Consider the following 24,983-nt stretch of genomic DNA (forward strand, 5'->3'; position numbering starts at 1 on the left):
TGCCTTCAAGGACAGAGACTCCACCACCTCTCCGGGCAACCTGTGCTACCACTTCAACCATCCTCACGACAAAAAAAGCATTTCCTTGAACTCAGATTGAATTTTGTGAGTTTCAGTTTGTGCCCATTGCCTCTGGTTGTGTCACTGGATGCCACTGAGAAGGGCCCAGCTCTGTCTTCTTTAACTCTTCCTTTCAGATGTTTGTACTCATAGATAGGATCCCCTAAGCCTTCTCCAGGCTAAACACTCCCAGCTTTCTTCACCTCTCTCTGTATGAAACATGTTCTAGCCCCTCCATCACCTTCAAGGCACTGCACTCCAGTAAATCCATATATTTTCTTGTACCCTGGCCTGGGTGTCCAGCCCCAGCACTCCAGATGTCTCACTGGTATTGAGTATAGAGCGCTGGTTGTGAACACTTCCCTCAACCCGCTGCCAATACTCTTCCTAATGAAGTCCAGGACACCATTAGCCATACTTCCTGCAAGGGCACACTGCTGCCTCATGATCAGCTTGCGGTCCACCAGCACCCCCAGGTCTTCCCCTTCCAAGCTCCCTTCCAGCTCGTCAGCTGTCATCATTCCTCCCCAGGAGGTCTTGCTTTTCTCTCTGTTGAAATTCCTCCAGCCCATTCTCTGGGGGATTTCTCTGGATGGCAGCACAATCTTCTGGAGTGGCTGCTACTTCCAGTTTTGTGGTGTCTGCAAACCTGCTGAGGATGCACTCTGCCCCATCACCCACATCATTATCAACACTGAATAGCACTGGGCTCCAATACCATCCCCTGGAGTACACCAGTAGTGACCAACCTGCAGCTGGACTTTGTGCTTCTTACCACAATCCTTTGAGCCAGGCAGCTCACATAAATGCAAGGGAGCAGACTAATGTGACTTTCTACTCAACACCTTACTCTAAAAGAGAGTAGATATATGTGCAATTACAGTAACAAACTCAGAGCTTACTTCTTTGCAAGAGCTCTTCTTTCTTCAGGTGTATAATCCAGAGATCCTATTGCTCCTTCACCTTTGGTTGGCATAAATCCAATAATGGCCAGCAAAGCTGTTCTTACTAAAACAGGAAAGCAGAGATCCAAACAAAGTTGCAGAAACAGCTATTACTTCATCTCATCCTACATTCCAGCCTCAGAGCTCAGTTGTAGTTCTGCCTGCACGACTTCATGTAGTCTGAATTACATAGAAGCAGCACTGTGGGTTTTTTTTTGGTACACAGCAAGGCCTTCTTCATTTCTTTGGAACTTGACATTATAAATGAAAGGTAAGGCCTCAGAGATGAGTTGTCACAAAAATGCTACATCAATAGGAAGATTAGAGTCCCAGACTTCAAAAATGAGCTCTGAATTAAAAAGGCATGGCAAAAATAATATACAAATAGAGGGGGGAGAGAAGGATTCATAAGGCAGCCTTCTTATGCATGCTATTAGGCATGAATTTTGCCTGGTCCTGCACACGAGCTCAGTGGTTTTCTTTTATACAATGCACCATGACATTTCTTCCCTTTATGTCACCATGTTGGGAAAGAAGCTTATTTCAACAATAAGGGCTCCTAACAGCACTGTCATCTAAAGCATGTCTTTTGACAGTATCTTTTTATGTAGTCATGAAATTTAAGGATTACAACACTTTGCTAGTAGGTTCACTAAATAAATATCACATGAATAGAAGTACCATGCAACAGACATATTCACACCTGCTTAGGAGACAGTATTTTCTACTGTCTAGATTTTTTTTTGAAGGGACATTACAAAAGTTGAAGAGTGGTCTGCTAGAAAATTCTGAAGCTCTTAACACTGACTGGACAGATGGGCAGAGTCCAATGGGATAGATGGCATTCAACAAGTCCAAGTGCCGGGTGCTGCACTTTGGCCACAGCAACCCCATGCAGAGCTACAGGCTGGGGTCAGAGTGGCTGGAGAGAATAGAATAGAATATAGAATAGAATATAGAATAGAATATAGAATAGAATACAGAATAGAATACAGAATAGAATATAGAATAGAGACCAGGCCAGACCAGACCTTCAGGATCATTGTGTCCAACCTATCATCCATTGTCATTGTGCCCCTGTACTCAGCACTGGTGTTCTGGACCCCTCAGATCAAGAAGGACATTGAGACACTTGAACGTGTCCAGAGAAGGGCAACAAGGCTGGGGAGAGGCCTTGAGCACAAGCCCTATGAGGAGAGGCTGAGGGAGCTGGGGTTGTTTAGCCTGGAGAAGAGGAGGCTCAGGGGTGACCTCATTGCTCTCTACAACTACCTGAAAGGTGGTTGTAGCCAGGAAGGGGTTGGTCTCTTCTCCCTAGCAATCAGCACCAGAACAAGGGGACACAGTCTCAAGCTGCACCAGGGGAGGTTTAGGCTTGAGGTGAGGAGAAAGTTCTTCACCGAGAGAGTCATTCATCATTGGAATGTGCTGCCCAGGGAGGTGGTGGAGTCCCCATCCCTGGAGGTGTTCAAGAGGAGATTGGACATGGCACTTGGTGCCATGGTCTAGTCATGAGGTCTGTGGTGACAGGTTGGACTTGATGATCCTTGAGGTCTATTCCAACCTTAGTGATACTGTGATATTTCAGAAGTGTAACTGACACTCAAATGGATGTACTGTAGTCAGCAAAACTAAAATTACATTAACACAGAAACACTGTCTTGGATGAGTTTGGCCAGCTCTCCATTTTTGTGATAATGAAACCACTTGAAAAGGCAGAAAACATTCAGCTGTTCTTAACTCAGACCCAGGGTGTCTATCCTCTTCGTTTTTTCAGAGGTACAGCATCAGAATTAAATGCTGACCACACCTCACTATCAACATTCAAGCTGATTTTAGGAAAATGGAGTAAAGTAATAGAATTTAAAGTATAAAACACAATGTAAAAAATAGTTTAAGTCATTGAGACTTCTTAATGCTTGTACATCCCATTAAATTATAGCTTACCATCACCCTTCAGCTTCCTGCCTCATTCACCCTACATTTGATACCATTCCCAAACTCTCCTATGCCACTCTTTCATGACTGCATTTCTCAAATTCTCCTATACTCCCTTGAAATCTGTCTCCTCTTCCACTATAAACACTCTTTGTGAGGTTATTTTTTCACATTAAAGACCCAGTTGCTTGATGAGGGGGAATGCTTTCCAAATAGCTTGTTACTTACTACTCCACGAAGGCTGCCACGTTTCAGGATGATGCCCGGAGATGCTTAAACAAATCTTCTTCCCCACTTCAAACCTGCCATTGGCCTTGAAAGGAAGGAGACGGATATAATAAACCATGCTGGAGGTCAATTCTTGGGTTTTCATATAAATTGTAAAAATCATCAGCAAACAAATCTACATGCAAACCATCCTTTATATTATCACAAGCCTCACCAATATGGTATTAAGCTTTCTGAAGTCATCTGCCATCTGCCTCTATTCTTGCATAACAAAGCCCATAACTGATACCTTACATATGATAGTATAATTTGGTGGTGTGCCTATAGCTCCTGTAACCCACACACCACAAGCAGAGAGCCAGAATAGAATAAACCAGGATGGAAGAGACCTTTGAGATCATCATGCCCAACCCATCATCCAACTCCATCTAATCGACTAAACCATGGCAGCAAGCACCCCATCAAGTCTCCTCCTAACCACCTCCAGTGATGGCGACTCCACCACCTCCCTGGGCAGCCCATTCCAATGGGCAATCACTCTCTCTATGAAGAATTTCTTCCTTACAGTTATAGCTCTGTGAAACTATGCACAAATGTGAACCTTTGCCACAAACCATAGGTCTGCCTTACTACATTTGACCAATGTCTCCAGAGACCAACAGGGCCCATGGAGAGAACAGAATCATAGAACTGTTTGAGTTGGAAGGGATCTTAAAGATCATCTAGTTCCAAAGCTCCCTGCCAGGTTGCTCAAGGCGTCCAACCAGGCAACCAGTACCAGAACAAGAGGACACAGTATCAGGCTGTGCCAAGGGAGGTTTAGGCTGGAGGTTAAGAGGAAGTTTTACAGAGAGTGATTGCCTATTGGAATGGGCCCTGAGGAGGTGGTGGAGTCACCATCACTGGAGGTGTTCAGGAGGAGACTTGATAGGGTGCTTGGTTGCATGGTTTAGTTGGTTGGGTGGTGTTGGATGATAGGTTGGAGGTGATGATCTTGAAGGTCTCTTCCAACCTGGTGTATTCTATTCTATTCTATTCTAGTCTAGCCTAGTCTATTCTATTCTATTTCTGTTCTATCCTGTTCTGTTCTATCCTGTTCAGCTCTATTCTATTCAACCTGGCCTTGAAAACTTCCAGGGAATGGGGCATCCACAACCTCCCTGGGCAAACTGTTCCGGTGACTCAACATCTTTACTGTGAGAAAATTCTTCTAATATGTAGTCTAAACCTGCCCTCCTCAAGATTCAATCCATTCCCTCTCCTCCTATCACAGCAAGCCCTTGTTAGACAATCTCACCAGGAGAAAGCTTCTGTTTATTAGGTGCGAAGCTTCATGTAATTACAGAATACCAGAGCCACCTTGGAAGACTTCTTGTCTTGAAGTGGCATTAGCTGGACTACACCGCCTTTCGTACAAAAATAATGTTACCTTTGATGCCAAGAATCCCTCTCTCTCAGACAACTACACTTCAAATGACCAGTGTGGGAAAGGAAAAGCCTAGCAGACATGCTTACCGTCAGCAAAATAATGCTGGGGGGTTTCATGGGGTATTCAGGGGGCAGCACGATTCGCCCGTGGTAAATCCCTCCGTCGAAATCTGAATCCGGAGGGCCTCTAACAGTAAAGTGCCATTCAAAAAGATTATCCTGAAACGCCCCCACCAAAGGGAGAAGAAAGAAAGAACAAAAGAGTGTGTCAAAAAAAAGTAGACAACTACACACCAATATTTGAACAAGGAACAGTGCCCAGCAGGAGTTTCAAGAATTCACAATCAAGTGGGGAGTAAGACAACCAACAGACTAAAAGATTCTGGTTACAAGGATAAAATACTGTAGCTTTCTGCTAATTTTCTTACCCAAGGGTTTTACTGAAACCCTCAAATTCATTGTTCAAGCTCTTCACTGTAGTCGTAGCTATTATGCCCAGAGTTTCACTGCATGACAGGGGGAAAGTTGAGTCAGCTAAGGGAAAACTGGGTCTTAGCCCCAGTGAGTAATAGTTTCTGGAGAACCAAGAGGAAATCCACCCCAAGAAAGAACATTAATGACAGCCTCCCCAGGGCCCCTTCCATGCTCAAGTCAACAGGGAGACTTGACTAAGTACCCAGAGAATTGCCAATCTGTTTTGCCTCTCCCTAAACAACTTTGAAACAGCTACTGTGCCTTACTGCACACAGCAGGCAGACTTGGAGATCTGGAATGTTATTTTCATTGGATATAAAAATAACCTCTATGTAAGCATTATTTCTTTTGAGTTCTGTGCTTGGCTTTGTGTGTCAGACCTCGTGATGACCACAACTTCCTGAATATTTACAAGCAGAACAACTCCTACTGCTAGGACAGGAGTCCAAATGAGGCTTGCTGTCAGATCTCTCAGCTAATGCTGAACACAGGGCTGTGACTGTCTACCTAGTTACAATTATTTCAAGGATGAGAGGTAACAACATTTTCAGAATTCCCTTTCATTTGCCATTGTTCTCCTCCCTGTGAGTCACTGAAAGTAGGTTACAAGTAGTAGCATGGATTAAACCTTACATTTTGCCATTGGATAGGGAACATGAAGTAGAGACAGATACTAGCTGATCACAAGGTGTATTTTAGAGCGCCCAGGAACATGCTATCTTCTGTTACAGAATCACACAGAATCACAGAGACATTCAGATTGGAAAAGACCCTCAGGATCACCAAGTCCAACCAATAACCCTACTCTACAAGGTTCACCCCTAAACCACATCCCCAAGCACCACAGCCAAAAGGCTACACATTCCTGTGAAGAGCTAAAACAAGCCCCTGAACTGAATCCCACAAGCATTGCCATTTTTATTGTTCCAGCCAAATCAGAAGAGGTTTCTGTTTGAGCTTCACCACCCTCTCAGTCCAAGACCATAACTTCAAGACGACTCTATTTAAGCAGAATATAAACATTCCCTTGTACAATGCAGGTCGAATTGCATCTGTTTCCATTTTCACAGGGGTTTTGCAAGCAGAATCCTCGTAGGTTGCCTAAGATGAAGTGTTTTGTTGAGAAACTCAGCAGCTCAGCCAGATGTCAGATTTGGAAGCAAAAGCTTAGCCTAAGCATAATGCATTTATTTAGTGTCAGGAAGGAGGAGAGAGAATAAACCTTTTATACCAGTATCAGTATCACTAAGGTTGGAAGAGACCTCAAAGATCATTGAGTCCAACCTGTCACCACAGACCTCATGACTAGAGTAGGGAGGACACTGCGTTCAGTACTTGAGTACTGCATCCAGTTCTGGAGCCCCTATTACAAGAGGGATATGGAGGTGCTGGAAGGTGTCCAGAGAAGGGCAGTAGTGTCATAGTATCATAGTATCAGTCAGGGTTGGAAGGGATCACAAGGATCATCTAGTTCCAACCCCCCTGCCATGGGCAGGGACACCCCACACTACATCAGGCTGGCCACAGCCTCATCCAGCCTGGCCTTAAACACCTCCAGGGACGGGGCCTCAACCACCTCCCTGGACAACCCATTCCAGGGTTTCACCACTCTCATGGGGAAGAACTTCCTCCTCACCTCCAGCCTGAATCTCCCCACCTCCAGCTTCATTCCATTCCCCCTAGTCCTATCAGTACCTGAGATCCTGACAAGTCCCTCCCCAGCCTTCTTGTAGGCCCCCTTCAGATACTGGAAGGCCACAATTAGGTCACCTCAGAGCCTTCTCTTGATAACACTGCCTAATTACAGCGTCTTGCAAACGTGAAGAGAAACAAACCTCCAAAGGCTGTGCATGATAATGATCTGTAGGATCCTTCAGTTCTGCAGCCTCCTTCATCAAACGTTTGACAGCTGAAAAAGAGAAAGCATAAGGCATGAAAGTAAACAAATGAATAAACACTGCCTACAAAAATACACAAACATTCCTCGAAGCGCCCCTTTCAGCAAACTAATCTTTCCCAGCACTTCCCAGCTTCTTCACTGCAGCTAATAGTCCAAGACTCAATATAAATTACTTATGCTGAATAAATCTTGAATGAGTTATACAAGCACAAAGTTATGAGAAACCTTTCAGGTCACAAAGTTTCTCAACACTGACTGATACGGAGCTACTGAAGCTGACTTGACAAGATGTTATTGTCCCTGTTCCAGATTGTACCTGAGGCTCCCAGGATTCCGCTGGAGTTAGGTCCCTTCAGTACCTAAACTGTATTTTTCTTCCAGGATTTCACATAAACTAAACCAGGTTGGAAGAGACCTTCAAGATCATTGCATCCAACCCATCAACCAATCCAACCCACCTAAACAACTAACCCATGGCACCAAGCACCCCATCAAGTCTCCTCCTGAACACCTCCAATGACGGTGACTCCACCACCTCCCCAGGCAGCCCATTCCAATGGGCAATCATTCTCTCTGTATAGAACTTCTTCCTGACATCCAGCCTAAACCTCCCCTGGCGCAGCCTGAGACTGTGTCCTCTTGTTCTGGTACTGGCTGCCTGGGAGAAGAGACCAACCTCCGCCTGTCTACAACCTCCCTTCAGGTAATTGTAGATAGCAATAAGGTCACCCCTGAGTCTCCTCTTCTCCAGGCTAAGCAACCCCAGCTCCCTCAGCCTCTCCTCACAGGGCTTGTGTTCCAAACCCCTCACCAACTTCGTTGCGGGTTTGCATTATTAACTGCACCGAAGATGTGAGATAAAAACAAGAAGTGTGTCATTAACAGAGCTTCAGGATGTGCAAGACTAACAACCTCAGTATTTTATCATAATGGGTGTCACATACATCTTTAAGCAACTCCTAAAAAGCTTTATCCTGACAGCCTCCATTAGTACTATAGTGTAATAGTTAAGGAAGTAGTATAGGGGGTCACAAAAGGACTTGAGAGAAACCAACACACTGGCAGTTATGAGGTGAAGTTTTACACTCCATTTGAAAACACACATGCACAGTTACTCAGGGCCTTTGTAATTTGAACCTGCTACTGAGTGTGGACACAGGTATTTTTCTCTTCTAAATTAAGGGTAGTCATTATTTACCCTCTCCAATCTCCTGCTTCAGAACCACCACCATCCTCTGTATTTCTAGCATCTCCCTTTCTTTCCCTTTTAGTAAGCTGTGTTGTATCACTTGTCCTGCCAGGTACCATTACATGCATCATGTATTAATGCCTCACTCAGCCAAATTAAAGAGCAGAATAATTATAAGAACTATAGACAAGAAATCCAAGGATACTGCCTCCTACTTACTGAAAACAGTGCAAATACCAGCTACCTTTTCAAGGACCTAGGAGCTTTAATCATAGGAACAGGACCCCTTTATCCATCCTCTGTACTCAGATCAAACCACAGGTGTCCCTCCCACTCATGTAATTATCTAACTACAAACCCCAAGAAACACTGCCCAAATTCTTACAGTGCAAGCATAAATATACAGTGTATCACAGTATCACTAAGGTTGGAAGAGACCTCGAGGATCATCGAGTCCAACCTGTCACCACAGACCTCATGACTAGACCATGGCACCAAGTGCCACGTCCAATCCCCTCTTGAACACCTCCAGGGATGGTGACTCCACCACCTCCCTGGGCAGCACATTCCAATGACGAACGACTCGCTCGGTGAAGAACTTTCTCCTCACCTCGAGTCTAAACCTCCCCTGGCACAGCTTGAGACTGTGTCCCCTTGTTCTGGTGCTGGTTGCCTGGGAGAAGAGACCAACCCCTTCCTGGCTACAACCATCCTTCAGGTAGTTGTAGAGGGCAATGAGGTCTCCCCTGAGCCGCCTCTTCTCCAGGCTAAACAATCCCAGCTCCCTCAGCCTCTCCTCATAGGACTTGTGTTCAAGGCCTCTCCCCAGCCTTGTTGCCCTTCTCTGGACACGTTCAAGTGTCTCGATGTCCTTCCTAAACTGAGGGGCCCAGAACTGGACACAGTGCTCAAGGTGCGGCCTAACCAAAGCAGAGTACAGGGGCACAATGACTTCCCTGCTCCTGCTGGCCACACTATTCCTAATGCAGGCCAGGATGCCATTGGCCCTCTTGGCCACCTGGGCACACTGCTGGTTCATATTCAGGAGGCTGTCAATCAGCACCCCCAGCTCCCTCTCTGTTTGGGAGCCCTCCAGCCACTCCAACAGTGAAAGTGAACCACAGTTCTTTGATTTACAAAGTCTGGCATCACCAGCTGACTGTAGGCTGTGCATAATGCTCAGAATCTAGGCCTTTACTCACTGTCATGGTGCTGTGAGGGAAGCCACACTAACCTTCTTGCAGAGCAATACTGATTTCAGTCTACTGTGAAAAGCTATTTTCCTCCTTCACACTTCTTGACAGCTATAAACAACAGCTCCAAGTTTGAGACTTTCACTCTTTACAAGCCAAAACGCAAACAGACTACGTGGAAATTTGCTACTGCCAGTTGTCCCAATTCTGCTGCTGCCAGGGGGAGGTGTCAATTAAACATCCTGCAGAGCCCACGAGGTCCTGATCACAAGCAGCAGTGTCAGAGCTCTGCTGAAAAACAGTTCCCCTTTCAACTGCATTGAGGTTTAACAGTTCATTAGCAAGGAATAACAGGAATACCAGCCTAGACCAGAAAGGGCTTTGCAGCCAAGAAGCCTGGACACTTGCCTTCAGAAGAAGAGTGGCATGCACCAGGAGAGTGAATTCAGGGGTGAACACCCCAAGAAGGAAAAAGTTAACCATGAGAAAATCTGAGAACTTAGATAGCAAAGCCTGAAGACAATAGAATGGTTGTGGACAAGGCAGACAACTCTGTTACTCAGATCTGCCAATCAAAGGACCAAGATGAAAAATAAATGCAGGCCCACTGTACCAGCATCATGTGCACTCACCCACATTAACTAATGGAAAATGATAAGACCAAAGAAGATAAATCAAAACCATTCCATAGAAGTCTGTTGACACTCAGAGCAAGGCTTGTATCTAGCCCACTAGGCCAAAATTGGGTGCAGGATCTTTGGCTGTGCACCTGGGCCCAAAAGGAACCACCTTTTGGTGGAACCACTTTAGCTCCAAGGCTGTCCCTTAGGTGTCCCCTCAGCAAGTTTGCTGATGACACCAAGCTGTGTGGTGCAGCAGACACGCTGGAGGGAAGGGAGGCCATCCAGAGGGACCTTGACAGGCTGGAGAGGTGGGCACAAGCCAACCTCATGAAGTTCAATAAGAGCAAGTGCAGGGTCCTGCATCTGGGGCGAGGCAATCCCAGGCACAAATCCAGGCTGGGCAGGGACTGGCTGGAAAGTAGCCCTGAGGAAAGAGACATGGGGGTGCTGGTGGACAAAAAGCTCAACAGGAGCTTTCAATGTGCACTTGCAGCCCGCAAAGCCAATCAGATCCTGGGCTGCATCAGGAAAAGTGTGGCCAGCAGGTCGAGGGAGGTGATCCTCCCCCTCTACTCAGCCCTGGTGAGACCCCACCTGGAGTACCATGTCCAGTTGTGGAGCCCCTATTACAAGAGGGATGTGGAGGTGCTGGAAGGTGTCCAGAGAAGGGCAACAAGGATGATCAGAGGGCTGGAGCACCTCTCCTATGAGGACAGACTGAAGGAGTTGGGGCTGTTCAGTCTGCAGAAGAGAAGGCTCCGAGGTGACCTCATTGTGGCCTTCCAGTATCTGAAGGGGGCCTACAGGAAGGCTGGGGAGGGACTTCTCAGGATCTCAGGTAGTGATAGGACTAGGGGGAATGGAATGAAGCTGCAGGTGGGGAGATTCAGGCTAGATGTGAGGAGGAGGTTCTTCACCATGAGAGGGGTGAGACCCTGGAATGGGTTGTCCAGGGAGGTGGTTGAGGCCCCATCCCTGGAGGTGTTTAAGACCAGGCTGGATGAGGCTCTGGCCAGCCTGATCTAGTGTGGGGTGTCCCTGCCCATGGCAGGGGGGTTGGAACTAGATGATCCTTGTGATCCCTTCCAACCCTCACTGACACTACGGTACTACTATGATAAGTGCCAGCAACTGGCAGGTAGAAAGAGAAGCCAAGGGTTTGCACTGCAAAGTAAGAGAGACAACAGCCAAGTGGAGCCAAGCAGTCAGTGAGCTCCTGAGAAGCTGAATTTTAAATGCAAGCAGTTCAAAGCATTTCTTTTGAACATATTTTTATATTTAACAGTGACACTGTATATTTTCCAACAATTACTTTATTATCAAAAAGCCACATCATGGCTATTTTAAGAAGCCAGCATAAACCACACTGCCATAATGACACATTATCCCAGTTCTGGAATGTGGAAAAATGGTAAAAAAGTCATTGAGTTCTTGTATACCACAGAGGTGATCTGCTTATAAGAGGTTTTCAGTATCAAACAGCCTAGGATATCTTAAGAATTACATGTATATGAAGGAAGGCTGAAAAGCCAGGAGAAGGCTCAGGGCAGACCTTACTGTGGCCTTTCAACACTTGCAAGGGGCTCACAAGAAAGAGACAGATGTTTTAGAATAGAATAGAATAAACCAGCTTGGAAGAGACCTTCAAGATCATCGCGTCCAACCTATCATCCAACACCACCTAATCAACTAAACCATGCAACCAAGCACCCAGTCAAGTCTCCTCCTGAACACCTCCAATGATGGCGACTCCACCACCTCCCCAGGCAGCCCATTCCAAGGGGCAATCACTCTCTCTGTGTAAAACTTCCTCCTGACCTCCAGCCTGAACCTCCCCTGGCGCAGCCTGAGACTGTGTCCTCTTGTTCTGGTGCTGGCTGCCTGGGAGAAGAGACCAACCTCTGCCTGTCTACAACCTCCCTTCAGGTAGTTGTAGAGAGCAATAAGGTCACCCCTGAGTCTCCTCTTCTCCAGGCTGAGCAACCCCATCTCCCTCAGTCTTTCCTCATAGGGCTTGTGTTCCAAACCCCTCACCAACTTTGTTGCCATTCTCTGGACTCGTTCCACCAAGTCAACCTCCTTCCTAAACTGAGGGGCCCAGAACTGGACACAGTACTCGAGGTGTGGCCTAACCAGTGCAGTGTACAGTGGCAGAATGACCTCCCTGCTCCTGCTGGCCACACTGTTCCTGATGCAGGCCAGGATGCCATTACAGCCTGTAGCAATGGAACAAGGGGTAGTGGTTCGAAACTGAAAGATTTAGAGTGGACATAAGGAGGAAATTCTTTACAAATGAGGATGGTAAAACACTGCAACAGGCTGGCTAGAGAAGTTGTAGATGCCCCCTCCCTGAAGTGTACAAGGCCAGGTTAGGGGGGGCTTTGAGCAGCTTGGTCTAGTGGAAGGTGGCCCACCCATGGCAGGGGAATTGGACTAAATTATCCTTGAAAGCCCCTCCTAAAGGCAAACCACTCTGTGGTTCTATCTCCATACTGCTGGAAAATGCTAACTGACAGGCTGCAAAGAACAGTCTGGCCCACTCCAGGTGCACAACACGTGATCTAGTGAGGAAAACATTGAATTGTCTTTTCTTTCAGCACAGCTGCAGCACTCATGAGCACAGCCCTCCTCTGGCTGCGGGAAACTGCAACGGCAGACAGAAACCCATCTCACAACGTCTGCCTGCAACAAGGACATAACATGTTTGCCCAAACTTCACATAAAGGGGTTAATGCAAATAGGGTATATCAACCCACTTCAAAAAAAATCACACTGAGTAAAACCAGAACAAGAGGACAGAACAGTAGAACAGAGAGTTAACCAGGTTGGAAAAGGCCTCTGAGATCACCGAGTCCAAACTATCACCCAACACCATCTAATCAACCAAACCACAGCACTAGGTATCACAGTATCACAGTATCACCAAGGTTGGAAATGACCTCGAGGATCATCGAGTCCAACCTATCAACACAGACCTCATGACTAGACCATGGCACCAAGTGCCACGTCCAATCTCCTCTTGAACACCTCCAGGGATGGCGACTCCACCACCTCCCAGGGCAGCACATTCCAATGATGAATGACTCGCTTGGTGAAGAACTTTCTCCTCACCTCAAGTCTAAACCTCTCCTGGCGCAGCTTGAGACTGTGTCCCCTTGTTCTGGTGCTGGCTGCCTGGGAGAAGAGACCAACCCCTTCCTGGCTACAACCACCTTTCAGGTACTTGTAGAGGGCAATGAAGTCACCCCTGAGCCTCCTCTTCTCCAGGCTAAACAATCCCAGCTCCCTCAGCCTCTCCTCACAGGGCTTGTGTTCAAGGCCTCTCACCAGCCTTGTTGCCCTTCTCTGGACACGTTCAAGTGTCTCAATGTCCTTCTTAAACTGAGGGGCCCAGAACTGGACACAGGACTCAAGGTGTGGCCTAACCAATGCAGAGTACAGGGGCACAATGACCTCCCTGCTCCTGCTGGCCACACTATTCCTAATGCAGGCCAGGATGCCATTGGCCCTCTTGGCCACTTGGGCACACTGCTGGTTCATATTCAGGTGGCTGTCGATCAGCACCCCCAGGTCCCTCTCTGTTTGGAAGCTCTCAGCCACTCTGACCCCAGCCTGTAGCTCTGCATGGGGTTGCCGTAGCCAAAGGGCAGCACTCGGCACTTGGACTTGTTGAATGCCATCCCATTGGACTCTGCCCATCTGTCTAGTTGGTTGAGGTCCCTCTGCAGAGCCTTTCTACCCTCTAACCGACCAACATCTGCTTCTAACTTGGTGTCATCTGCAAACTTGCTGATGACTGACTCAACCCCCTCATCCAGATCATCAATGAAGATGTTAAAGAGGATGGGGCCCAGCACTGATCCCTGGGGGGACACCACTGGTGACTGGCCGCCAGCTGGATGTGGCACCATTCACCACCACTCTCTGGGCTCGGCCCTCCAGCCAGTTCCTAACCCAGCACAGAGTGTAGTGGTCCAAGCCACGAGCTGACAGCTTAGATAGCAGTTTGCTGTGTCTCATCCAGTCTCAAGCTGCGCCAGGGGAGGTTTAGGCTAGAGATTAGGAAGAAATTCTACACAGAGAGAGCGATTGCCCATTGGAATGTGCTGCCCAGGGAGGTGGTGGAGTCACCATCACTGGAGGTGTTCAGGAGGAAACTTGATGGGGTGCTTGGTTGCATGATTTAGTTGATTAGATGGTGTTGGACGATGGGTTGGACTTGATGATCTTGACAGTCTCTTCCAACCTGGTTTATTCTGTTCTATTCTAACATGAGTATGCACTTGGCAAAGGTAATTCAGAAAAATGAGAATGGTTTCAGGCTCATTCAAAATAAAGAACTGCAAACTGTCAATCAAGTCAAGAAGTGTCCCTAACTTGGTCACACAAAAATTCAACTCAAGACCTTCAATTTGTGGAAAACAGGTCTCAGAGAAAAATGATCACATTAATTTTAATGAGTCATGTCTGGAAGCCTGAGAAAGAGCTACACAGGTAACACTCAGCAATAATTTGTCATTATGTTCACTGAAATTAAATACTGAGGAAGTGAGTTTCTGGGATAAAGATAAAGAGCAAAGGAAAAAGCAAGTGCTAAGGACCCCAGGTGCTGCCTGACAACCTGCTCCTTGTACTATACTGAACTCAAACAGAATTCCTCTGAGAAGCAAAATGTGGCTGCTAAAAAGCTGGACGTGGCACTTGGTGCCATGGTTTAGTAGTCACAAGGTGTTGGGTCACAGGTTGGATTTGATTATCTTTGAGGTCTTTTCCAACCTTATTGATTCTATGATTGTGAAAATAGAAACACTCTTAATTATGTTTAGCCTTACAGAGCTTTGTTTTTCTTAGTAGACTTCTGTATTTAATAAGGAACAATTTTAGCTCATTTTTACCTTATCAGTGAACAGCACACGTGGCAATCAAATGAGCCAAACAAGGTTACCTTAATGCAAACACACATACAACATGGCAGTAGAATTTATTTCAGCATAACAAGGGTGCTTATCTTTTGCTCACTGGAAGCTCACACAACTTAGTAAAACTTCCAGCTCTCTCCAACACTCAAAAATCAAAACAATTGCAAGCTTCCTGAATATCTGCCACAACTTGTACCTTAACACAATTGCCCTTTGTGGACAAGAGCTCAACAAAAGGAACAGACCTGCACAAGGTGAGAGGTAGAGGGGAGATGAGCAAGACTGTAAGCAAACAGTTTGAGAGAGATGTTGACTCGCTGGAACGTGTCCAGAGAAGGGCAACAAAGTTGGTGAGGGGTTTGGAACACAAGCCCTATGAGGAAAGGCTGAGGGAGCTGGGGTTGCTTAGCCTGGAGAGGAGGAGACTCAGGGGTGACCTTATTGCTGGCTACAACTGTGACCGTTTGAGGCGGTGCCTTTAACAAAGGGACACCACGGCCAAATGTTTTATAAACAAGACAGGTCTAAACTAATTTTCTTGTTGGAGAAGCAGAAGCACTGCCTTCAGTTTTGATTCCCAGGGGGACTTGTCTCAGTTCAGTCTTGCACTTTCTCCTTCCCGCAGCTCACAGCTTCTGGGCTTTCGGCCAGACTGACCTTGGAGAAAGATAAGGCCTCTGCTAGCACACTTGCTCTAACCATATTTCTGCTTTTAATTAACAAAGTATTCCTTTTTCTCTCTTTCTAACCCTCTTTGGGGAAAAAGGGGAGAGAAGGGGGTACAGGGGGAAACCCTTCCCCCAGACAGGGGGAAGGGAATCTCATTCTGTGTGACTTTGTTGTATATTTCTGTGTATATATTGTAAATATTGTAAATTCTGTATATAAACCTGCATTCCCTAAACTGCTTTGTAAATACAGCACACAATCCTTTGCTAATCTGGCTGTGGGTTTTTTTCCTTTCAATTTTCCTTCCCTTCACTTTACAGGAGGGGGGAGAAGGCCGGGCCTTCCCCTCGACCCTCGACAACAACTACCTGAAGGGAGGTTGTAGACAGGCAGAGGTTGGTCTCTTCTCCCAGGCAGACAGCACCAGAACAAGAGGTCACAGACTCAGGCTGCACCAGGGGAGGTTTAGGCTAGAGATTAGGAAGAAGTTCTACACAGAGAGAGTGATTGCCCATTGGAATGTGCTGCCCAGGGAGGTGGTGGAGTCACCATCACTGGAGGTGTTCAGGAGGAGACTTGATAGGTGCTTGGTTGCATGGGTTAGTTGGTTGGGTGGTGTTGGATGATAGGTTGGACACGATGATCTTGAAGGTCTCTTCCAACCTGGTTTATTCTATTCTATTCAAAGCAAAGACAGGAAGCACAGGGAGGGTAAGGTCTCAGTGCAGCAAGACTCAGCCCCTACTCCATCACATGAAGAGCCAGCATTGTGTGTACAAAAAGATGACTACAGGATCATCAGTGACACAAATTCATATTTAAGTGATATGGGTTGTGTGTGACAGTATCATCTGCAGATGGATAGCAACCATTCTGTCTGATCAATTTTCAGGCTTTGTGGTTGAAAAAGTACATAAACAACAAATAAAGGAACCCAAAACATCTGGCATAAACCCAGAGATTTTCCAATCTTGCAAGTTGACTTATGTGCACTGGGAAGAGCAAAACCAAAACAGGATGTAACAACAGCTTTCCACTTCCCCTCCATTTTAAGATTTGGAGGTCTGCTCAGGTGTAGTAAATTCTTTCCAATAGCTCTGCTGATCATGACACCATAAGTAAGGATGCAATGTATTCAATGAATCCAGGCTTTCCAATGAATTTGTAAAACCCTAAAAGATCCTAACCCAAGGGTCACTGGGACTCATGGTGCAGCCATCAAGTGACTTCAGAGCTCACAATGAAGCTTTACCAGCTGAACCACACCACCACCAGTCCCCTCAGCAGCCCAAAGCACCTGGAAACCCACTCACCAAGTCTGCCTGTATCCACATTCAAAAGAACATCCTGTTTACTAAGGGTAAGTTTATATTTCATGGAACAGGACAAATCACAGTCAGTCAGTAGCTCAACTGCACCAAGGCAGGATGACACAATTACAGAGACAGGACTAAATTTGTGTGGAAAGAATAAACCTTTATTTAGAATAAACCAAACCAGGTTGGAAGAGATCTTCAAGATCATCGTGTCCAACCCATCAACCAATCCAACCCACCTAAACAACTAACCCATGGCACCAAGCACCCCATCAAGTCTCCTCCTGAACACCTCCAATGATGGTGACTCCACCACCTCCCTGGGCAGCCCATTCCAATGGGCAATCACTCTCTCTGTATAGAACTTCTTCCTAACATCCAACCTAAACCTCCCCTGGCACAGCCTGAGACTGTGACCTCTTGTTCTGGTACTGGCTGCCTGGGAGAAGAGACCAGCCTGTCTACAACCTCCCTTCAGGTAGTTTTAGAGAGTGATAAGGTCAACCCTGAGTCTCCTCTTCTCCAGGCTAAGCAACCCCAGCTCCCTCAGTCTTTCCTCATAGGGCTTGTGTTCCAAACCCCTCACCAACTTTGTTGCCCTTCTCTGCACACATTCCAGCAAGTCAACCTCCTTCCTAAACTGAGGGGCCCAGAACTGGACACAGGACTCGAGGTGCAGCCTAACCAGTGCAGTGTACAGGGTTTATTGTAAGACCATTGTAAGGTTTATTGTAAGACCATAACATTCAATGAGCTTTGACATTTTAAGTGAAGAACAAAAAAAAAAAAGTCACTTCAAGTGAAGTGGTCACTAAAGCATGCAGGAGTCATTGCAGGCTGGGGAGTTACGAAACACTTTTACCACAGCTCTTGGAGATGGCATTTTGTGCTCTCCACAGAATGGTTTATTAAATCTAAACACACAGAGACTCTAACAGGTTCACAGTGACCTCAGTGGAGATGATTTTTCTGGACAGGTTAGTGCAGAGTGAGTGCTGCACTTTGGCTATGGCAACCTCATGCAGAGCTACAGGCTGGGGTGGGAGTGGCTGGAGAGCTCCCAAACAGAGAGGGACCTGGGGATGCTGATCACAGCTGCCTGAACATGAGCCAGCAGTGTGCCCAGGTGGCCAAGAGGGCCAACGACATCCTGGCCTGCATTAGGAATAGTATGGCCAGCAGGAGCAGGGAAATCATTGTGCCCCTGTACTCTGCTTTGGTTAGGCCACACCTTGAGTCCTGTGTCCAGTTCTGGGCCCCTCAGTTTAAGAAGGACATCGAGACACTTGAATGTGTCCAGAGAAGGGCAACAAGGCTGGGGAGAGGCCTTGAGCACAGCCCTGTGAGGAGAGGCTGAGGGAGCTGGGATTGTTTAGCCTGGAGAAGAGGAGGCTCAGGGGTGACCTCATTGCCCTCTACAACTACCTGAAAGGTTGTTGTAGCCAGGAAGGGGTTGGTCTCTTCTCCCAGGCAACCAGCACCAGAACAAGAGGACACAGTCTCAAGCTGTGCCAGGGGAGGTTTAGGCTCAAGGTGAGGAGAAAGTTCTTCACCGAGCGAGTCGTTCGTCATTGGAATGTGCTGCCTGGGGAGGTGGTGGAGTCACCATCCCTGGAGGTGTTCAAGAGGAGATTGGACGTGGCACTTGGTGCCATGGTCTAGTCATGAGGTCTGTGTTGATAGGTTGGACTCGATGATCCTTGAGGTCATTACCAACCTTAGTTATGCTGTGATACTGTAACATGTATGTAATCATTAGTCAATTAAAAACAGTAAAAGGCGGGGAAAGGAGCCTGAGACAGAAGTACTCAAATATAAACAATCCTTTTGCAGAACAGTGTCAAATTGTATCTGCTCTAGAAACAACCCCCTTACCACACTTTCAAGTGAGCTCCATGCTATTAATGCTCTTCTCTACCTCTGCATTCCTTGTGTTTACTCCTTTTCACCCCACCTCTCTTAATCATTCCAAGCCTATGTTTGTCTTTAAGTATTTGCTTTCATTCCTGCACATGTTCTTGCATGCTATTTCACAAAAAATGACTTTTTTATACAAATTTGCATACCATTTTATAATAATTTAATTTCTAATCAAGGCCACATTAATTGAAGGTTCATTAAGACTGAGATACCTGATCCTTCTTCATAAACAACTTCACCTCCCTGTATCATCCATCCAAAATAACAAGACAGATGAAACTTTCAATTGGGCAAGTCCTTGAACCCCTGATGAGGAGAAGCCACTACATAATCATAGAATGTTAGGGCTGGAAGGACCTCAAGGATCATCTAGTTCCAACCCCCTTGCCATGGGCAGGGACACCTCACACTAGATCAAGTTGCTCACAGCCACATTCAGCCGGCCTTAAAATCCTCCAGCCATGGGGCTTCTACTACCTCCCTGGGCAACCTGTTCCAGTGTCTCACCACCCTCATGGTGAAGAACTTCTTCCTAACATCCAATCTGAATCGACCCATTTCTAGTTTTGCTCCATTCCCCCTAGCCCTATCACTACCTGACACTGTAAAAGGTCTCTCCCCAGCCCTCCTGTAGGCCCCCTTCAGATACTGGAAGGCCACAACAAGGTCTCCTCATAGCCTTCTGGTCTCCAGACTGAACAGCCCCAACTCCCTCAGTCTGTCCTCATAGCAGAGGTGCTCCAGCCCTCTGATCATCCTCATGGCCCACCCTTCATTTAATAGGGGCTCCAGAACGGGATGCAATACTCCAGGTGGGGTCTCACCAGAATGGAGTAGAGGGGGAGAATCACCTCCCTCGACCTGCAGGCTGTGCTTCTCTTGATGCAGCCCAGGATGTGATTGGCTTTCTAGGATGCAAGTGCACACTGCTGGCTCATGTTGAGCTTCTCATGCACCAGCACCCCCAAGTCCTTTTCTTCAGGGCTGCTTTCCAGCCAGTCACTGCCCAGCCTATATAGGTGCTGGGGATTGCCCCAACCCAGATGCAGGATCTTGTGTTTGGTCTTGTTGAACCTCATGAGGTTGGCTTGTGCCCACCTCTCCAGCCTGCCAAGGTCCCTCTGGAGGGTATCCCTTCCCTCCAGTGTGTCTGCTGCACCACACAGCTTGGTGCCATCAGCAAACTTGCTGAGGGTGCACTCAATGCCACTGTCCCAGCATTCTCTACTACCTTTGTCCATGGTGGCACAGAGGACTACACAGATACTTGCTCTGACAACTCAGCAACAGAAATACACAGAAACAGTCACACTGCAACAGACCATGCTAAAATTGCCAGATTTTTCAGTCTTCTGGAACTAGAAAGCCAGCTGCAGGAGCAACCCATACTGATAATGGTCCTCCCCATACCACCAGTGACCACCTTCATCAAACCTACATCCTTTGGTGCTAGAGGAATGGGCAAAATGGTGAAGAATTAAAACTGCAGTCTCAGGTGGACAGCATCACCATTTTAAAGTCATTTCTAGCAAAATGTACTATAGATTCAACATTACCCCAAACATCATCATCTGCATAACACTACTTCTCCATGCTAATCACACTTCTCTATAGAAGTAAAAGCAAATTAAGACAATGAAGTGACTCATCGTTCACTGCTTCAGTGACATTCTCCCCTAGTCAAGTGTCCCTTTCAGGCTGATCTCATGTAACAAGACAAAACCAAAATGAGAAACTGCAGAACTACAAAACTGTCTGGGGCAGCCACAGGTTCAAAGATTGCTTTTATTTCAACATCTAATTTGACAGTTCCTGTGGTTTCTGCCACAAAACAAATGTAAAAGCCATTTGTCAAGAGCTGGGTCTGATTCTTTCCATCCAAGTCATCAGACACATCCTATGCAGAAGCCCATAAGCCTCCTGAAAAGCTGCTTTACATCTTCAAAGCCTCTCACATATCCTTACATAAGGCTCACAAACGTCCTGTACTCATATGAAGCACTGACAACTGTTAAAAAGAAATAAAATCAACTTTTAGTCAGTCTGTTCTCTGTCCTCTCACCCTCAGAAATGGACCTTTTAGTCCTCATGTCCCTCAGAGCAGCAGGTAACTGCAGGAAGAGTACCGTCTTTCATAGTATCAGTCAGGGTTGGAAGGGACCACAAGGATCATCTAGTTCCAACCCCACTGCCATGGGCAGGGACACCCCACACTACATCAGGCTGGCCACAGCTTCATCCAGCCTGGGCTTAAACACCTCCAGGGACTGGGCCTCAACCCTGGACAACCCATTCCAGGGCTTCACCACTCTCATGGGGAAGAACCTCCTCCTCACATCCAGCCTGAATCTCCCCACCTCCAGCTTCATTCCATTTCCCCTAGTCCTATCACTACCTGTGCATTTCAATTCAAAACAACTGCTCAGTCAACACAAAGAGAAAAATCAAATGTAAACTACTTGCTGAACAAACTAAGATCCATCAAGGTCTTCAGTTTTAACCAATTTCTAACATCCACTCAAACTTCTTGTTTTTAAAACACTCTGTATTTCATGCATGGAAGGTACAAAGCAGCACAGAGCCTACTTTCTGTTGTCTGTTAACAAAGAACTGATGCATGTTTGTTGACAAGAAGCACTTCCTGTACAAAGTACAGAGTGCAGAAAGAAGCACAGTTTGTAGGGAAAATAGCAAATGAATTGATGGTAACAGCTAAGAGAATCACTATCTCTGCACGTTGCGTTCCCTGTGAGTCCAAGCTCCAAAAGCACTGTCCTTGGGCAGCAAACAGGACACATGCACCATGCCTCCCTCCACGTGCTCTCCCCAGATCTCCAGTGCCTTCACCAGTCACATTCTAGAGGAGATCTGCTGAAAACAAGCCAAAAGCCCCACCCAAAACAAAATGAAAAGCACTGTTGTTTGTGGGCTCTACAGGAGCCAAGGGAAGTAACTGTTCAGAACTCTTTGTGTCTGTGCTAACACTTGCTCAGAAGACTGCTAACTTCCTGCATGAAAGGGGGAGACTGCCACTACAAAAACAATGACCACAAGATTTTGTGACTGATCTGGCAGCAGACTAAGGGTCACAGCCCCCAGGGGAAAAAAAATAATTGTAGAGATTATTCCAAGTGGCTGTCTTATACATTTCAGAAAATAGGGATGCTCCTGAAGCACGGAGAGGATGAAGTCTGTGCTTTAGTCGGCTGAGCTTTAATATCGATGAGAGAGGTTTATCAGCCATATGGTAGCAGGCTTATATACATTGACTAATCCAGTTTGAAATCCTAAGACAGAAAATAGCTTGCCCTTTTACAAGTGCCAAAACCAGACCTACAAATATGAAGCAAAGGCTCTGAAGGCTTTGCCTTATTGAAGCAAGACAAAGAAGTCTGAAGTGTGAAAGTTCTTCCCTTCCAAAATGAATGGTCTTTTGGAGAAGAAATCGTTTTCTAAAGAAAAAACACTGCTGTGAGAGTGTGAGGAGAGCTTCAGGTGAACACCCCCATACCTTCTTGCCCTTATAGAGGGCAACTGGAATGAAGCTGGAAGTGGGGAGATTCAGGCTGGAGGTGAGGAGGAAGTTCTTCACCATGAGAGTGGTGAAGCCCTGGAATGGGTTGTCCAGGGAGGTGGTTGGGGCACCGTTCCTGGAGGTGTTTAAGAGCAGGCTGGATGAGGCTCTGGCCAGGCTGATGTAGTGTGGGGTGTCCCTGCCCATGGCAGGGGGGTTGGAACTAGATGATCCTTGTGGTCCCTTCTAACCCTGACTGATACTATGATACTATGAACTGATAGGAGCCAGCAACAACTTAGCGCATGACTCTCACCATGGCCAGGCCTGCAGTGGGCACGACATGGACGTATGGTAAACCAAAGGCTGTCAGAGCACCACTTTGCACTACCTCTCATCAACAGTGATTTAAGTGATTGGCAGACTTTTAGCACCCATATGGAAAGGAATAATTTAATACATTAATATAGTATGTTTAATTTGGGAAAGCAGTACTGACTCACTGGATGGATCATTTATCTTTGCCATGTAAGGTTCATTTTGCTAGGGAGCAACTCGGGTGCCAAAACCCAACTCCAGTAAGGGTAATTTCCCCTTGAAAACAAAAGGAGCTCGCAAACAACAGAGGGGAAGAACATTTCTAAGTTAAACCACAAACATTTGCCCTCTCCACCCAGAGCCCAGGAGAACGTCATGGAGCACACCACCACTATTTTCAGTGACGTGGCACATCACAACCAGCGAGTGTGTTCATGTGGCCCTGCAAATTCCCTGATGCAACACAGCCAGTATATCTCCCTAAATAAAATAAAGTCTTCCTTCCTGACAGTTTAAGCTACAACAAGTACATAATTTGCTTTGTGATCCTTCTTCCAGTTATGCAACTTGGGTGTGAAGGTGAGGGACATAATTTAGCAATAGATACATCACCCACTTGAGATGTGTTTTGTAAATAGTCCTCTCATTTACATTTGTAAGGTACAAGTCATCACAATGTGAAGCTTCTCTCCACCTCCCAGGCTGACAATAGGACAGCACGGTTAAGGAATAAAGCCACGGTTCATCCCCACCATATGACGCTGCTAATACCTCCTTCCTAAAACCAGAACACAGTGACAGGAGAAAACAGTGGCAGGAAAGTGACCAACACACAAACTCAGTAACGCCTTACAATCTATGGAAGATGCTTTCAGTAGTGACAGGTTTGCCACGTCAGTGGAAATAGTGATGGTGTGCTCTATGACATGCTCCTGGGTTCTGGGTGGAGAGGGCAAATATTCGCTGTGTGTCCAGCTCCAAGGAGGAGAAGCTCAGCAGAGCTGGTGATGGGGCCACTGTTCCAACACTGCCATTCTGGAAAGTCCTGACCCATCCTCAGTTTTACGTCCTAGGTGGCAAAACCTTCCCCTCCAAGAGCTGTTTCTAAGACATTTCCACATCTCCAGACGTCCCTCTCGCCTCCAGGAGTCAAAAAGAAAATCCACGAGTTATAAAGCATTAATTTTTAACGTGGAATTTCATAAACAAGCACACACATCCGTGTAAATACAGAGCGTACGTTAACACCTGTGTAAAGCAATCTGAGGCCACGCAGACCGGCCTGACCCTGGCACTCTGTCCCTCGCATGCACCGACTGGGAAAGGGGGCGATGCCCAGGAGGAGAGCCGCCCGACCACGAGTTCGAAGGTACGCTTCCACGAGCCAGCGAAACAGTGTGGGCGGGCGCACCCACACACCAGGCAGCCAGGGTGTTGTGAGCCGAATTACAGCTCGGAGAGAGTTTTCAACACCATCGCACAAGGAAGCAGATGCGACGGTGCCGGCCTCCGCCTGAACGCCTCCCCGTCCCGGCGCGCAGCTGACTCGCACCCGCGGGCATCGCCGCGTCCCAGGACCCCCGTCCCTTCTCCCCTCCGCGGCCTCGGCCTGGCCCCTGCACCTGTCCCACCGCGCCCCGGGGGACGACTGCCGGCTCCGCCACCGCCGCGCCCCGGCAGCGGCTCCCGAGCCCTCCACGAGCCGCGGCAGCCCCGGCTCTGACGGGCACGACCGGCCGCTGCGAAAAGCCACGGCCTGGGCAGCCTGCGAGGCGCGGCCGCGAACCCGTGCCCGGCCCCCCGCCCCCCGCCTGGCCGCGGCCTGCAGGCGAGGCTGCCGCACGCCTCCCGGGCGCCCGCCGGGGGCTGCCGCGCCGCCTACCCGGGCTCTTGAGGTTGTAGCGGCCCTCCATGGCAGCGGGCACCGCTCGCTCGCTCCGCGGCGTCTGTGGGAGCTGGGGCTGGGGCGGGGGGGGGCGGAGGAGGAGGAAGGCCGAAGCCGGCCCAACCCGCCTCGCCTCAGGAAACTCCCCTGACGTGGCAGCGGCGCCGTGACCGCGGAGGGAGGCACCTGCCGCGCCGGCACCGCCCCCGGGACTCGGCGGCACCGCCCCGCGGCCTGGCTCACGGGCAGGGCCCTGAGGCCGGCAGGCAGGCGGCTGGGGCGTGGCAGCTGTTGAATACTTGTATGGTTGTGTTGCACAAACTAAAATTCACAAGCTGCCTGTCCGCCTCTATCCTAGCGTGAAAAAAGGAGCCCCCAGGCTCTCGCAGCGATGGCTGATGGCCTTTGGGCCCCACAGCAGAGCGGTGGTCCCAGGTGCAGTTGGATGGGACACGATGCTGCAAT

General features: G+C 47.7%; 1 protein-coding gene across 1 annotated transcript in view; it reads right to left on the reverse strand.

The window, feature by feature from the left end:
• Window positions 1-24,623, reverse strand: part of UBE2J1 (ubiquitin conjugating enzyme E2 J1) — a 43,112-nt gene extending 18,489 nt beyond the window's left edge. Inside the window, exons 1-5 of the mRNA XM_068149433.1 lie at window positions 24,516-24,623; window positions 6,908-6,981; window positions 4,686-4,817; window positions 3,171-3,255; window positions 963-1,068 (exon numbers count right to left, since the gene is read on the reverse strand). Of these exons, the coding sequence (XP_068005534.1) occupies window positions 963-1,068; window positions 3,171-3,255; window positions 4,686-4,817; window positions 6,908-6,981; window positions 24,516-24,546 (428 nt within the window). The 5' untranslated portion in view covers window positions 24,547-24,623. The remainder of the gene's footprint in view (window positions 1-962; window positions 1,069-3,170; window positions 3,256-4,685; window positions 4,818-6,907; window positions 6,982-24,515) is intronic.
• Window positions 24,624-24,983: the final 360 nt, after the last annotated feature.

Source organism: Melanerpes formicivorus, unplaced genomic scaffold, assembly GCF_026170545.1.
Source record: "Melanerpes formicivorus ecotype bairdi unplaced genomic scaffold, bMelFor1.0.p_v2 SCAF_2, whole genome shotgun sequence".
Classification (NCBI taxonomy): domain Eukaryota; kingdom Metazoa; phylum Chordata; class Aves; order Piciformes; family Picidae; genus Melanerpes; species Melanerpes formicivorus.